This window comes from Moschus berezovskii, chromosome 20 (assembly GCF_049115385.1).
Source record: "Moschus berezovskii isolate FMDL1 chromosome 20, NW_MosBer_1.0, whole genome shotgun sequence".
NCBI lineage: Eukaryota > Metazoa > Chordata > Mammalia > Artiodactyla > Moschidae > Moschus > Moschus berezovskii.
The window spans coordinates 29,157,556-29,173,208 of NC_142479.1; the positions used below are offsets into that span (position 1 = coordinate 29,157,556).

The 15,653-nt window shown below is 50.1% G+C and overlaps 1 protein-coding gene across 1 annotated transcript in view; it reads left to right on the forward strand.

Annotated features, from left to right (window-relative positions):
* The window catches only part of ASIC2 (acid sensing ion channel subunit 2), a 1,233,617-nt gene that overhangs the window by 1,152,984 nt on the left and 64,980 nt on the right, over positions 1 to 15,653 (forward strand). The window contains exon 3 of the mRNA XM_088828685.1: positions 7,856 to 7,983. Within this exon, the coding sequence (XP_088684811.1) occupies positions 7,856 to 7,983 (128 nt within the window). The remainder of the gene's footprint in view (positions 1 to 7,855; positions 7,984 to 15,653) is intronic.

The window sequence follows — 15,653 nt, forward strand, 5'->3', positions numbered from 1 at the left end:
TTGCACTTCTCTGTTGCATAACCAAGACCTAACATTAACTCTCACCCTGCCCGACCCTCGAGTCCCAAGCATCTAACCATCTGTCCTGGGTGCTCTCAGGTTTTGACCCCCCAAATACCGAAAGCTTGCATGTCCATTGACTCAGAAAGCCCGGTTTACTTCTTTGAGAAAGGGATGCTGTGTCTCTGGGCACAAGCTGTGCCCACCCTAACCCTACCCAGTGTAAGAAGTAGGACCTCCAGAAGTCCACAAGCCATGCAGGACAGGTGGTTCTCCTGGGGGAGTTGGAGAGAGGGTCCCAGGACCCTCCCCACATATGCCTGGCCAAGCCAAGCACGTCCCTAAGTGCACCTCAGCTAGTGAGCACTTCAGATACAAAGATGCACTGGGGTCAGCTCTGTTGAGGTCAGCATGGAAACAGAAGAGCTCCGTGGGACTTCCCTGGTGGTCCAGTGGTGAAGACTCCATGTTTCCAATGCCGGGGCACGTGTTTGATCCCTGGTCAGGGGTCTAAGAACCCGTATGCCAAATAAATAAATAAATTGATTAAATAAATTCTCCTAGAAAATAAGTTTAAAATACTTTTAAAAAAAAAAAAAAGAGTGCTCCAGTGGTTATATCTTCAGATCCTGGAAGAAGGGGTAGAGCTAGAAAAGGGGGATAAAATCTATAAGCAGGCAATTTTCAACTCAATGCAAAGACAGACTTTGAAAACCAAAGGCTGCCCCTGCAGGTAGTGAGGTCTCCATTCCCAACTGTGCTCCCACCAACAGCTGCCCTTCAGTGGACACTGGGGCAGAGGGGCCTCCTGCTGCCTTTTAGAGGTGAGGTGGTAGATGCCCTCTGCGGGTGCTCCCCGTCAGGATCCAACCAGGAAACCAGCAGCACCCACAGACTGGGTGATACAAGGAACGATTAGTGAAGGACTAGTCCACGAAGGCGCAGGCAAGGCTTGAAGAAGGCAGTACCACTGGGGCTTCCAGGCGGCGCTAGTGGTGCCTGCCTGCCAGTGCAGGAGACGCAAGAGACACAGGTTTGATCCCTGGCTCAGGAAGCTCCCCTGGAGGAGGGCATGGCAACCCACTCCAGTATTCTTGCCTGGAGAATCCCACGGATAGAGGAGCCTGGCGGGCCACAGTCCATGGGGTCAGAAAGAATCAGACACAACTGAAGCGACTTGGCATGCAGGCACACGCCAATGGGGCTGTGTGCTGAGCCTGGTAGCAGAGAGAGCCATTTCCATGCCTGGGAAAGAGGGAAAGAGCCAATATCAGAATGGAAAGCTAGTCCCCCAGCCCAGGGCTCTGCCCTTCAAGGCGGCATGCAGCTGACCCACAGGGACCAGAAGACAGAGTGGAGACTAAATGGCCCAGCCTGACTCTCCTGGGCCCACCACCGGCTAAAGTCAACCAGAAGCTAGAGGGCAAAGGAGCCCAGCAGTACACTCTACCCAGGGGCAGCTCCCGGGGCAGAGAGCAGAGTGGAGAGGATGGCGAGGGGACACACAGAGCCATCCTGCGCTGAGATGCATCTCACCGTACAGCTGACCTCCCTCCCACCCTTTACTCCCAAGCTAGCCATCCTAGCCACTGTTACAGTTTCCTCCAACCCAAGATTGCTTTATACCAGTACATCCACGCCTTAGCCTAGAAAACGCCCCCAGATTTTCAGAGACGCTTCTTTGCCTCCCCTCTCCAGTGTTTATTGCCTCGGTTCGCTTCCTATAATTTGCCAAGATTAAAGATATAAGCTGCTTTCCTTGCGATGTGCTTTCTCTGCTCCATTATGCATTCTGCCCCTCGCTCCCCATCTCCTCCCGCAGAGCTTCCCAGCCCTTTCTGCAGGCACAGAAAATGCTCGACTTTGCTTGCTGCCAGCCATGGCCCGGCTCCTAAAAAAATGCTGGGAGACTCTGGCTTCTGCAGGTTGAAGCCTCTTTACTACCTTCCTCCTGATTCAACATCACCTTTCATGTTATGCCATCGGGATCTCAGCTTGGTCCCAATTAGCAAGGGCTTCTGAGGCTGTGTGCGTGTAGTAACTTCCCGTTCTCTGTGCTGTCTCTCTCTGGGGCTTTGAATCCTGGTGTTCATGATGTGTCAACAAATCCTCCACTGCACTGGGAGGCTGCCCTCTTTGAAGCCACTTGGTTTTGAATCATTTGGTGGCGAAAGGAACAGGAAGATGTGAATATTTCTGTCTAGCGCCAAGCAGGGCTATCATCAGGGTTGGCTTCGTGGGTGTGTGAGCACTGCAGTCACATAGGCTCAGGAGGGTCATGCTCTTGAGGTTTTTGTCTTTTGGCTGCACTCTGTGGCATATGGGTTCTTAGTTCCCTAAGCAGGGATCAAACCCATGCCTCCTGCATTGGAAGCGCAGGGTCTTAACCACCAGATCACCAGGGAAATCCCAGACTCGTGGTTTAGTGCTTTGCTGTGGCGGCTCAGTGGTAAAGAATCCACCTGCTGATGCAGGAAATATGGTTTCGATCCCTGGGTCAGAAAGTTCCCCTGGAGAAGAAAATGGCAACCCACTCCAGTATTCTTGCCCAGGAAATCCCAGGGACAGGGGAGCCTGAAGGGCTACAGTCCGTGGGGTCGCCAAAGGGTCGGATGTGACTTCACGACTAAATAACAACAGCAACTGCTGTCTTTTTCTCAGGAAGTTTTTCACAGTGGGTCCCACATGTTCTTTTGGTTCCCAAGTTGTGCAGATGGCCCCAGTTATGGCTCCTGTTATTATCACTGCTGTTGCTGTTGTTTTGTGTGCAGCCCAGTGGCATCTCAGCAGAGGAGGCCTTCTGCCTCCTGCAACACGAGAGGAATCCTATCGCTGGGCGGTCGGTGGCCCTGGTGTTGCCCAGGGTCCAGGCAAACCCTGGGCAAACTCCCAGCTGGTCCAAGAGCAGGGAACAGTCAGCTTAGCAGAGGACACTGCCTCACTAATTCCTTCATTCCACAAACAATTACTGAGCTCTGCTCTGTTCCAGGCACTTTAGGGGATATGACAATGAAAAGCATATTATCTTTCTCCAGCCCCCAGAGTTATGAACCAGGTCATCCGCTCACACGAAATAAACCATACTCCTAGTTGGGGGAGGGAAGAGTGCCAAACTGGGAGTCGAGATGCCTGGTATTTGACCCCTGCTCTGTTCTTAACTTGCTGTGTGACCTTGGGCAAATCACTTCCCTACGCTGGAATAGATCACTGCTTGCCCAGATGTGTTTGGCCTCAGATAATTTGTATCAGAATCCCTGGACATGCGGATTCCTGAGCTTCACCCTAGAGACACGGAATCAGAATTTCTAGGGATGAAACTTCCCTGGTGGTCCAGTGGTTAAGAACCCGCCTGCCAATGCAGGGGACAAGGGTTCAATCCCTGGTCCAGGACGATTCCACGTGCATGGAGCAACTAAGCCCGTGTGCCACAATTACTGAAGCCCATGCACCCAGAGCCCATGCTCCACAGCAAGAGAAGTCACTGCAATGAGAAGCCCATGCCCTGCAATGAAGAGTAGCCCCCACTGGCTGCAACTAAAGAGAGCCTGCACACAGCAATGAAGACCCAGTGCAACCAAAAATAAATAAATATTTTTAAAAAGGAAAGGTTTTCTCATTAATTTTTTTGAAAAAGGAACGGTCCCAGGAGTGGTCACCCAGAGCACTGTGCATGATTGAAACTTGCATTCTATCATGGTGCCCTTTGGAGGTAGCTGAGCCTTTGGTTCTAACAATCTGTGCTTCATGGCGTCATTTCTTAAAGTGGGTCTTCGTATTTGTACTGAGAGTGTGCCTTGTCCAGAAGAGGCAAGGGCCGGGGAGATGGGTGCCGGGCAGGCACTGGAGGGGGCTGTTGTGCCTTATCAAACTGGAGAATTGCTCCATAGAGGGGAGCTGAGGGCACTTCTGTGAAGGAAGAGTAAGTCTTCTCTGGAGATGTGAGAGTGGTGCTCTGGGAGGACAGGGTCAGGGAGCCTCTGGGACTAGGCATGGGCTGACCACAAACGTGCACAGCTCTGCTGCTCAGCACCCCGCCCAAATCTCCTGCTCCTGGACAAGAGACATCACAGGGCACCTGCCTTGGGAAGCAGGCTGCTCAAGCCCTTGTCACCCCCACTGCTCTGAGATGCCTCGGGTCTGCTCACAGCTGACAGTCTACAACTACACTGGCCAGTACGGTGGTCAACAGCCACATGTGGCTACTTAATTTTAATTAATTAAAATTCAGTTGGATAAAAAATGAACAGATAAATAAAGCAGGCCAGATAAAGGTAAATATGTGAAACGATGGATACGTTAATGAGTGGAACCCTTTACATTTTAATTAATTAAAATTCAATTGGCTGAAAAGTAAGTCGATGAATGAAGCAGGCCAGGAAAAGGTAAATATGTGCAGTGACTGCTGTCGTTCAGTCGCTCTGTCCTGCCCAACTCTCTGCAGCCCCATGGATTGCAGCACACCGGGCTTCCCTGTCCTTCACCATCCCCGGGAGTTTGCTTGAACTCCTGTCCATTGAGTCAGTGATGCCATCCAACCATCTCATCCTCTGTGGCCCCCTTCTCCTCCTGCCTTCCATCTTTCCCAGCATCGGGGTCTTTTCCAATGAGTCGGCTCTTCGCATCAGGTGGCCACAGTATTGGAGCTTCAGCTTCAGCATCAGTCCTTCCAATGGATATGTTAATTAACCCGATGAGGGGGGAGGAGTCCTTTCACAATGTATACGTATCTCAAATTATCCCACTGTGCCCTTTAAATATCATATAATTTTGTCAACTAAAAGTTGGGGGGAGGGATTTATTTATTTATTTATCTACTCATTTATCAGTTCAGTTCCTCGGTTGCACTGGTAACGTTTCCTGTAGCTAACAGTACCAAGTGGGGTCACACAGATTATAAAACATTCTGTCTTCGCAGAAGGTTCCTCTAGACGGCACTGTCCTGAAGGAGGCAGAAACCTGATTCCTCGTTCTCTTCTGCCCATCCGGTGGCTGCATGTTTGTAACGATACGAGAAAACAGGAATTTACTCTGCCCGGCCCTGGCCGCTTTCTGGAATAAACGCCCCGTCCAAACCCTAACTCAGTCTGAGAAGCCTTGGGCGGCTCTCGCTAACACAGGCATGCCTGGCTGTCTGCCTCACCCATTACTCGCAGCCCTTCTGACACCAAGTCCTCATTTCTCCCTGTAACCACCGGCTGCTCCTCCGAGCCTGTCTGACCGGCTTGAAGATTTCTAAAGCTCGCTTTTCTATCGCAGGCACACAGCTTCACTAGCTCTGGAAAACGCGTTTTTGGCATCTCGCCTGTCCCACCCCCCTGCAGCTCACTGAACGTGCTTTTTGTTCATCCAGGCACGGGCATTCCTGTCTCCCAGCATCACTGGGTGTTCACTCCTCCCCCATCACAGTCTGTTCTTTAGGCTCCTTGGGCGGACCTTAGAAAACCCAGCCCCTGACAGCAGGCCACTCAACCCTCCTCTCCCACCCTGTCCGCCTTCTCTGGCATTCCCCCTTCCTGATGGAGCTGTGGGCTAAGCCTTGGGCTGGGCTGTGGGTACCAGACAGAGCAAGAAGCCCTCTCTTCACTTGAGGCATCCACCATCCCCCAGAGAGGTCGACATAAGCACGGAGGGACATGGGGCGGGAGTTAGATGGAGTGATCTGGGTAAAGAGACAGCCGAAGAGTTGACCCTGCTGCAGAAAAGTGGAGATGCACCTGGGACTCTCCTGCTACAGGAGGATGCATATGAAAGGATTCCCGGCGAGGCCCTCTTTTGTCTAAACTCCATATCAGCCGCTGTCCTCGTCTAGATCATGAGAGCCCTGCCCATCCTTCCTCCCGCTCCACCTGCCCTGTGCCCCCGACCCTGGAACTCTCACCAGCTCCAGGCCTCTCCCATGCCTTGGTCACCAGCCCCCAGGCTTTCCCGGGCCCTGCACAGTCACACGCCCGGCTCCAGCCCTTCCATCCTCCTCACCTTTCTCCTCTGTGCCAGCTTTAGAGCATGTCCCCAAACTGTCCCCAGGCTATGGCCCTAGAGTTGACAATCCTCCTTCCTTGACCTCTGACCTCCACCACTACCACCCACCCACCTTAACTGATTTCTGCATTTACACATCCCCTCCCCATTCTCTGCTTTTGGAACACTCCTTGATGTGGACTCTAGATTGGCCTTGCCCTTTAATTCGTGAGTGAGGTTGGAGTCACAGATGTCTCCCTCATCCATTCAACAATCATTTCCTGGATGCCTGCAAGATGCCCTAGTGGAAAAGACAGTGAGATAAAGGATGATGACGTGATGTGGCTGAGGCTTTGCTAGGTGTATGTGAAGAATACAAGCAAGCAGGTGAAGGAGCTGCTCTGGGTGGAGCTGAGGGCTGAGCCTTCATCGATGAGGAGGGCAATGGTCAGTCAGGTGGACCAAGAAGCTCTCCAGGCTCCTCCGTCCGTGGAATTCTCCAGGCAAGAATACCGGAGTGGGTAGCCATTCCCTTCTCCAGGGGATCTTCCTGACCCAGGGATCAAATCCAGGACTCCCACACTGCAGGTAGATTCTTTACTATCTGAGCCACCAGGGAAGCCCAAATATAGAAAGACATCCCAGGGCAAATGAGATGCGTGTGCACCCCTGCCTAGCAGAGACCAGTAACAACCAATCCGATTGTTGGTCAGGGACCGGTAACAGCCAATCCGGTGGCCCTTATGGGTTGAACCACGTGGTGCCATGAAACAAGGGCTGCCCAGAAGGAGGCTGGAATGGAGGCGGGTGAAGGCGATTGGGTTCCTTATAAGTGACTCAGGTTTGCATTTTGGAAAGCTGCTTCTTCAGCTGTTTGCAAAGAATAAGACAGAGAAGGAGGCCCAGGAACGGGTGAAGGGTCCCATAGGTGCATTCCCTACCAGTTTTGAGCACCAACCCATAGGATGAGCCAGGCCCTACTGTCCCAGCCCTTCCTCCCGTGCTTTCCACCAGTCACTGCCACAACCAGAAAAAAAGGGGAGGAGCTTCTCTTCTAGTTGCCCATTTCCTGCAGCTCCAAGGGGCTTGCACGCAAGCCACATATCTTTATTCTGACTGCAGCTACATTGTGTTTTCATTCTCCTGATCCCCTCACCTCGACTCGGATTATGGCCCAGTAGAGAAGTTAGTAAATAAAAAGTATAGGTGCAGCCAACACAACATTGTAAAACAATTATCCTCCAATCAAAAAAAAAAGAAAAAGCAAAAGCACAGGTGCTTGACTCACTTTATAACCCCATTCTGTAGTTTTGGAGACTGAAGCAAGGCGCTGTTGCCCTAAATGACCTGAATTCTTTCCTTATGAGTACTGGAAGAGACTGCCACAAAATTAGTGGCGTCAGACAACCCAAATTTATTATCTCTCAGTTCTGGAAGCCAGAAGCGCATTTCAAAATATCGGCAGGGCTGCATTCCCGCTAGAGGCTCGAGGAGAAATTTCCATTCCCTTGCTTTTTCCAGCTTCTTGAAGCTGCCTACATCCCTCGGCCTGTGGCTCCCTCCTCCATCCTCAAAGCCAGAAGCAGAGCATTTTTCCACGTCTCTCTGACTCTGATCCTCCTGCCTCCCTCTTCTAAAGACCCTTGTGATCCTGTTGGGCCACCTGGATCACCAAAGACGACCTCCCCATCTCCAAATCTTTGGTTACATCTGCAGCGTCCTTTTCCCAACGTAAGGTAACATCGCTTCCGTTTGCAGGGATGCAGATGCACACGTCTCTGGGGGCTGCGGTTCTGCTGTGGAGCCTTCCCAGCATCCCTTTGAGTCCTTCAGGCCCAGGAATCCCCACGCATCTGTGGTCACTGACCCGTGGCTCTGTCTATCTTTGTTCTTTCAGAGGAAACGACGTTTGAAGCAGGCGTGAAGGTTCAGATCCACAGTCAGTCTGAGCCGCCTTTCATCCAAGAGCTGGGCTTTGGGGTGGCACCAGGGTTCCAGACTTTCGTGGCCACACAGGAGCAGAGGGTAAGTCCCCTGGGGTCTCTGGGATCAGGGGTCCTTGGCCTCTCTGAGCCACCTGCCACGTGAGGTGGAGAAATAGGATTCTCACTCCTGGAAGGCTCAGAATCCACCAGGAGGCTGGAAGGAGTAGGGTTGGGTTCAGTTAAAACCCTCACTCTGAAATTGAAGAAAGGTATCCACTGACCTCTGTGTGTGCATTCTCCTGGACTGCCTGTCAATTTTGAAATTGGGTGTGAGGGAAAACCAGCTTGTTTTCTTTTTCAGTAAACTGGTTGCGGTTTCTTTATTCCCTAAAACATTCTGGGGGAAAATCTCTGTGATGGTGAGGTGAGAGGCCAGAGGACGCCAGGGGTTAAACTGCTCCCCGGGGTTTGGTATGTTTCATCACTCTGTTAATACAATGCCAGGTGGCCTGCAAGAAGGAACAGAGACAGGCATCAGTCTCCGTTATGGAGTTTAATTGGAGGGAAGCCTCTTCATGGGTCAATGTCTGCTCTCTGATTCAGCACCAGGGGAGGGACCCTCCCAGCCAGCCGGGATGGCTGCGTCAACTCAGCACGTCCGGGGAATATGGACTAGCATAGATGTGACGTGTGCTACATGTCTCAGAAGGGAGACCTTCGTAGATTTTCGGTGAGGAGGAGGTCTCAAAGCAGCACTGCGGAGACATTGGGATGGATACTTTATTTTTCCTCTTCATTTCCTGGTTTGCTTAGAATAAAAGCTGGAGAGCCTAGGACCCTGAGGGAGTCCTAAACCAGGTCACCCAAGACAATTCGCCCTGGGAGGCCTGGAGTGAGGAGTGAGGTGAATGAGGGACAGGGAACCCAGCTCTAGAGCGTGAGGAAGGGAGAGCCCAGAGAACAGGGAGGATCACAGAGATCCACACGTAACTTGAGAGTTCAGCTTGTTTTTAAAACATGGCTCAAATCACCTTTCGTCCAGTACTTGGCCACTTTATACAGCGATCTTCTGTATTGGAAACTGGTTTTAGGGACTTTGTGGCAGGTTAGTGGCTCAGACCCCATGCTTAAAATGCAGGGGACCCGGAACCAATTCCATGGTCAGGAAACTAGATCCCACATGCCTACAACTAAGATCTTACGTGCCAAAACTAAAGATCCACATCTTTAAAATCCACATCTAAAGATCTGGCCCAGCAAATAAATAAATAATTTTTAAGTGAAAGAAAGAGAAAAACTTTTTAAAGCTCTAAGTGAAGAAAGTGTTAGTCGCTCAGTCGTGTCTGACTCTCTGCGACCCCATGGACTGTAGCCCACCAGGCTCCTCTGTCCATGGGATTTCCCAAGCAAGAATACTGGAGTGGGTGGCCATGCCCTCCTCCAGGGGATCCTCCTGACCCAGGGATCAAACCCCGGTCTTCCGCATTGCAGGCAGATTCTTTACATCTGAGCCAAATCTCTAAGAGAGCTGTATTTTTTAATCTCTGGGAAAGCACTGATGAACTGACATGGGCCTCATGAACTTACTGTACTTAACACCTGGGCAGTTACTGAAGGTCAAGGTCAACCTCCAAGGCAGAATGTAGCAGGTGGGATGGCAGCCCCGAGGCAGAGGTAGAGGGGGCTTGGAAGTTGGTCCAGCATCTACGGGCCCCAGAGAGAGAGGCAGACAGTGTGGGCAGAAGTGGAGTGTTCAAGAGTGTGCAAGGTGGGAGCCAAGTGGAACAACGAGAAAACATCGTCCTAGAGGACATGAAGCAGACAGCAGGGAGCCAAGTTCAGGATTGAGGGTTTAAGTCAGAAAGAGTGAGAGCACAGACTCAAGGTCAAGGTGTGCAGAGAGCCGGGAGCCCAAGTTATGAGCCTGGGTGTAATGGCCAGCCTTCGAGTACTGTCAGAGATCAACAAATTCAGACACTGGTTAAAGCAGCGAGGACAGATTTAATCAATAATATACCATTGCAGCAGGGAAGAAGGTTCATCATGAACTGAACTCAACTTCAATTTGTGCAGAAGGCACTTGGCGTTTTAAAGGGGAAATGAGGGGGAAGGGTGGGACACAGAGGGCACTTGAGCAGAGTCAGGGAATTGAAAATTACAAAAATTGGGAAAGTTGGAGGGGGACGGTCAGTGTATGTGAAACCCATCTGAGTTTGCTATTAAAGCCCCATCATAGTTAGGCTCCTCCGCTCCTGCCTTCTCATGCTGGCACGCAAACACAAGCAGTAAACTCTTGAGTTTACTTGGCTGCCTTGAGTCCTCAGGCAGGTACTTTAAGGGAGCTGGGTCATCCCAGGGACTTTGGTTGAACCGTGAGAAACTACGTTAATGTAGAAAGATGTTGAAGACACAGTCATTTTTGTAAAGAGCTCGAGTTGAATGTTTCCAAAATACTGAATACTTTTTGAGCTTGCTGGAGAGTTCAGCATTCAGCATTGCTACCTCGGGGGTTGTCCTCTGTTGGTGTCTTCCTCCTGGGCTCATGTGGCCTAAGTGTGTGCTCCCCTGAGCAGCATATTTCGTCCAAGCGCAATGATATATACAGGTTCCACCTTTTTTGGACTTCTGCTCACCTGTTTTTATTTCCCTTATATAATGGGATTTTTCAGAAGTTGATTGTAAACACTATTCTAATGCTGTTCTTCATCTAAGTGTGTGTGTGTGTGTGTGTGTGAGAGAGAGAGTGTGTGTGTGTGTGAGTGTGTGTGTGTGTGTGTGTTAGTCACTCAGTCGTGTTCGACTCTTTGCGACCCCATGGACTGTAACCCACGAGGCTCCTCTGTCCATGGGGATTCTCCTGGCAAGAATACTGGAGTGGGTTGCCATGCCCTCCTCCAGGGGAATCTTCCCAACCCAGAGATCAAACCTGGGTCTCCTGCAATGCAGGCATTTTCTTTACCACCGGAGTCATTAGGGAATTTCTCTCCATCCAAAGTATTCATTTTAATGAAAATTAAGTGCTAATGACAAGAAAGAAAGGAAGGAAGGGAGGGAGGGAGGGAGGGAAGGAGGAAGACACTATGTTTGTGTTTGTCCTAGCCTTTGCAGATCAAGGTTGAGACCTCATGGAAAACAGGGCACAGAGGAGCCTGGCTAGAGTTGGATCCAGGAGAGACTCGTTGTCAGTCCTCCCTTCTGGGTGTGCGATGTGAATCAACCCACCTCCCTTGGAAGAAGCAGGCATGAGTTAGACTAATCAGTGTGTCTGTGAAGTCTTTGACTATCTAACAGGGAACTGGGGGCTAGTCGTCCAAGGCAAATATGCCTTTGTGCTTTACTGAAAGTAATCACCACTCCCATCCTGTATTGACTTACCTGTACTGACATCTCTCTGATGCCCGTGTTGCTATTACCATGCAGGAGACGTGAACAGCCTTCCCTGAAACCCACAGGGTAATTCATTTCACTGCTAGTGAAAGTTAAAAAGAAGGAAACTCTCTGTAGGGACAGCAGTGTCATTGGCTTGAAAGATGCCCTCTGTTTTCCCCTCTGCCCCCACCACTGACCTCGTGACACTGAAGAAATTTCTAGGCCAGGTGGGTGTCTGGGACCGATAACTTCTCAGAATCCTTAAGTCTCTTTTTCTTCCCAAAATGAAACAGAGGGACTCCCCGCGGCGATCAGGAAGGAACATATTCCTAGCTTCAGAGGACAAGTTCATTGTTGGCTTTGAAGTATATTTTCAGAAAATCAGCCTCATTCACATTAGCATTGCTGTGGTTATTATAACTAATAATAAGATATTTGGTTAAACATTTTATAGTCTTCAAAGCATTTCCACACCATCTCATTTCATCATTTCATTCATATTAATAGAGAAATACAAAAACACATCCCGGAGCTAAATCTAATAATACATTATGTTTACATGTATATAAAAGAGCATATTCATAGGAAATAAGACTCGAAGGAAATAAGGCAACAAACCCACAGTGGGGGGATTATGAATGATTTATTTTCTTGTCTGGGTTTGCCACACATTTTATAAGGTGGCTCTGTTTTATTTATTTGTTGAGCAAATATTTGTTGAACACCTACTATGGGTATGAAGCGATGGGGATCCAAGGGTAAGAAAACAGACCAATGTCTGTCCTCACAAAACCTACATATTAGTGGTTTCTTTCATACAGAAAAAAACAACCACTAAATAACCTTAAGCCAAGTAGAATTTGGAGATTGGCCCCGACTTGTGTGTTCTGCCATTAGTACTATCCTACCCAGCTGACCCTGGTTTTCCAACTTTGGTTCAAAGATGTGTGTTTTTTCACATTTTAACATTTCTGAAACTGGGGCTTGTTTCCCAATCAACTGCATGTCAGTTCCAATTAGCAGTGCTTTTTCTTTCTTGTTTCTTTTGTATCTCTTCACCATTATTTATTTATTTATTTGGCGGTGTCAGGTCTTAGCTGAGTCAAGCAGGATCTTTCGTTGAGGCCCACAGACTCTCTAGTTGTGGTGCTGAGCCTTAGTTGCTCCAAGGGATGTGGGATCTTAGTTCCCCAACCCTGGATCAACCCAGGTCTCCTGCATTGCTTGGACCACTGGACCACCAGGGAAGTCCCACTTTTTCTTTCTTGATGGCCCATGAAACTCATGATGGACTTAGCAACTTATAGCAGCTTCACTGCTCACATTCCAGGATTCTGCTGCTTCAGCTCAAAGCTCATGGGAATCTTACAGGAAGGCCAGGGGTGACAAGACCATGGGGAAACAGAAGCTCTGTTCCTAGAAAGTGGGTGTGACTCATGCTAGGGAAACACTCCTGAGTGAAAGCCTGCGCAGAACTGGTGACTTACAGGAATCCTGCCATGAGTGCCTTTGTAAACGAGAAAGTCCTCTTGCGTGGTAAAGTCATCCCACCCATGAAAAATTACACATGCCATTCTCAAAATATTTTTCGCTTTGTTTTGTAATCCAAAAGAACACACCATTGGGCTGTAGTCCAGACCCAAGATTGCTTCTTAAAATTCGTATTTGTCCTGAACTCATGAGACTGAGGCATGGCCTGGCCTTTCTCAGACAATCTGAGAAGTGCCCCTGCCCCAGCTCAGCTGCTGGAGCAGCCCCTGCACCATCCCAGGACCCCCCACCACCAGAGACAGGCAGTGGGATGACATGCTGGGAGCAGAAGCAAAACTCCAGAGAGGAAGAGCAGTAACAATCGCTTCTTTCAGAGCACACACCACCTGCCAGATGTTAAGCTGCAGAGACACTTGACCTGCATTATCTCATTTATTCCCCACAACAAACCCAAAAGGGAGATATTGTTGTCACCACGTTCCAGTTGACAAAACCAGCAAGCTAAGTCACCAGCCAAAGGTCGCCAAGCTAAGAGAGCACAGATCTATCTGGGGACAGAAAACCAGACTGGGAGCCCACAGACCTGGACTCTAGTCCTGCCTGTGCTGTGAAAACTTGGACAAGTTGTTTCCCTCCCTGGGCCTCAGGGTTCCCATCTGTAGAGTGGGAGGGCTGGGTTAGATGACCTCAAAGGGCCTCCAACATTAGCAACTGGGGGGGTCACTCGGGCATGCAGGAATCACCCAGAAGTTTGGGCGATGGCAGTTCCGCACCTGCTCCATGCTCAGCCACCTGCGGACTCCTTCCTTTGTGCCAGCTGGCCTGGGGTGCTGTTAAGGTTAGTGGAGGCGGTCATGTTAAGGCCATGTGAGACAAACCCCCTCCCCTAGTCTGGGAGGCGGAACCTGGGCTCCTACTAGTGAGAGGCAGGGGCTGAGATACATAGTCAAAGTCAAAATGTTAGTCGCTCAGTCGAGTCCTCTTTGCAACCCCATGGACTGTAGCCTGCCAGGCTTACATGGGATTTCCCAGGCAAGACTACTGAAGTGGGTGGGAAGAGAGGCTCTGGGCATGCTCCTTGGCAGCACCCCTTCCCCAGCCCATACACATAATGGGCCACTTCACTGCCCTACCTAGAATCCATAAATTCACAGCTCCCTGAAAATCACAAAAGCCCACCCACCTTGAATGGCATCCAAGGTCCTGTTCGGCCCCTGCCCCCTTCCAGCCTCATCATGTGCCCAATCAGGGTGTCCCCTGCCTCCCAGTGCTGGAGGACCACCCAGTGAATATTCCAGTGTCTCCATCATCTGCCTCTGCACATTACACCCACTGTTCCTGCTGTCCAGCATCTCCTCCTGGTCTTATCTACCTAGCAAAGGCCCATTCCTTTTTCTGGCTACTGCTCAAAGAGCACCATCTTTAAGAAGACCTCCATCCTGTCCTGCCAGCCCTCAAGGAGCAGCTAGTCACTCTATAGCACACCTTATACATTCACTTCTTCCTTCAGCTTATATTCACTGAGCACCCTGCTTTGCTGGGAAGATGAAGATGACGGCAACCTGGTCCTGCCTTGGCGCGCTCACAGAGTCAAGCAGGTTTCTTGGCAACTGTGTCCCTCTCCTGAGAGATGCAAGACTCTCCTTGCAGGACTTACCTCCCCTTGTGCATCCCCACTCCTTACACCTGCCTCATTTTGTATTTTAATCTCTTGGCCACACCACAAGGTAAGGAGTATGGAATCTTAGTTCCCCGACCAGGGATCGAACCTGAGCCCCCTACACTGAAAGTTTGGAGTCTTAACCACTGGACCACCAAGGATTAGCCCCACGCCTGCCTCTTAAGAACTGCCTTCCTTAGCTTCCATCAGCCCTTGGCTCACCATAGGTCAGGAGCTCTCTGAGAGCAAGAATGGTGTCCTCAGATTCTCTATCCCCCATGCCTTGCTTAGATATGAGCTCAGTAAATGTACAGGGTTGAAAGAACGAATATACATGCATGCATGTTCAGTTGCTCAGTTATGTTCGACTCTTTGTGACCCCATAGTCTGCAGCCCACCAGGCTCCTCTGGCTGTGGGATTTTTTCAAGCAAGAATATTGAAGTGGATTGCCCTTTCCTTCTCCAGGCAAACTTCCTGACCCAGGGATTGAACCCACGTCTCCTGCATTGGCAGGCAGATTCTTTACCACTGAGCCATCAGGGAAGCCCCGGATGAATATACATTATGCTCAAATCTGTGCTCTGTGCCCAAAGAGCACTGAGATGCTCTCCCTGCCCCCACCCCTGCCAAAAGCCCATTAAAATCTGCCCTGAGGGCCCACCTTCTCCCTGAGGCTGTGGAGCCAGCCTGTGATGGATGATGCTATCTGTCTCATTTCTGGCTGCACCCTTAGAAACCCTAATCAGAGCAAAAGCTCATGAAAGGAGTCAGGGCTGGAGACAGAGATCTGGAAGCCATTTGTGTACACGTGAGTGAGTAGAACAGATGGGAGGGGCAGCACCTGTCTCTGGAAGATGGGGAGAATTAAGTGAGTGAGTGAATACATGTGAAAGTGCAAAGCTGGGGCATGTCCGTGGTAAGAGCATAAATGAACTGTCTTCACATTGACATCACCAGTCAGACTCTGCCCCTAAGTGAAGGCGATTGCGAATCCTGACAGGACTTCCAGTCATGAGTCAATATCAGAAAATTTTCATCTCAAACTTCCTCCTCAAAGTCTCAAACTTCCTCCTCAAAGATCCTGGTGGTGAGTCTTGTTTTTCTAAATGTTTATCCAATGTGTCCATCAGATATTTATCCAACCACCTTGCCCATGCTTCTTGGGGGGACTGAGAATGAATCTGGAGACTCTGGGCAGGCAGCTGGCCACCAGCCTCATTGTTCAAAAAGTTTTAGGGGAAACATGGCG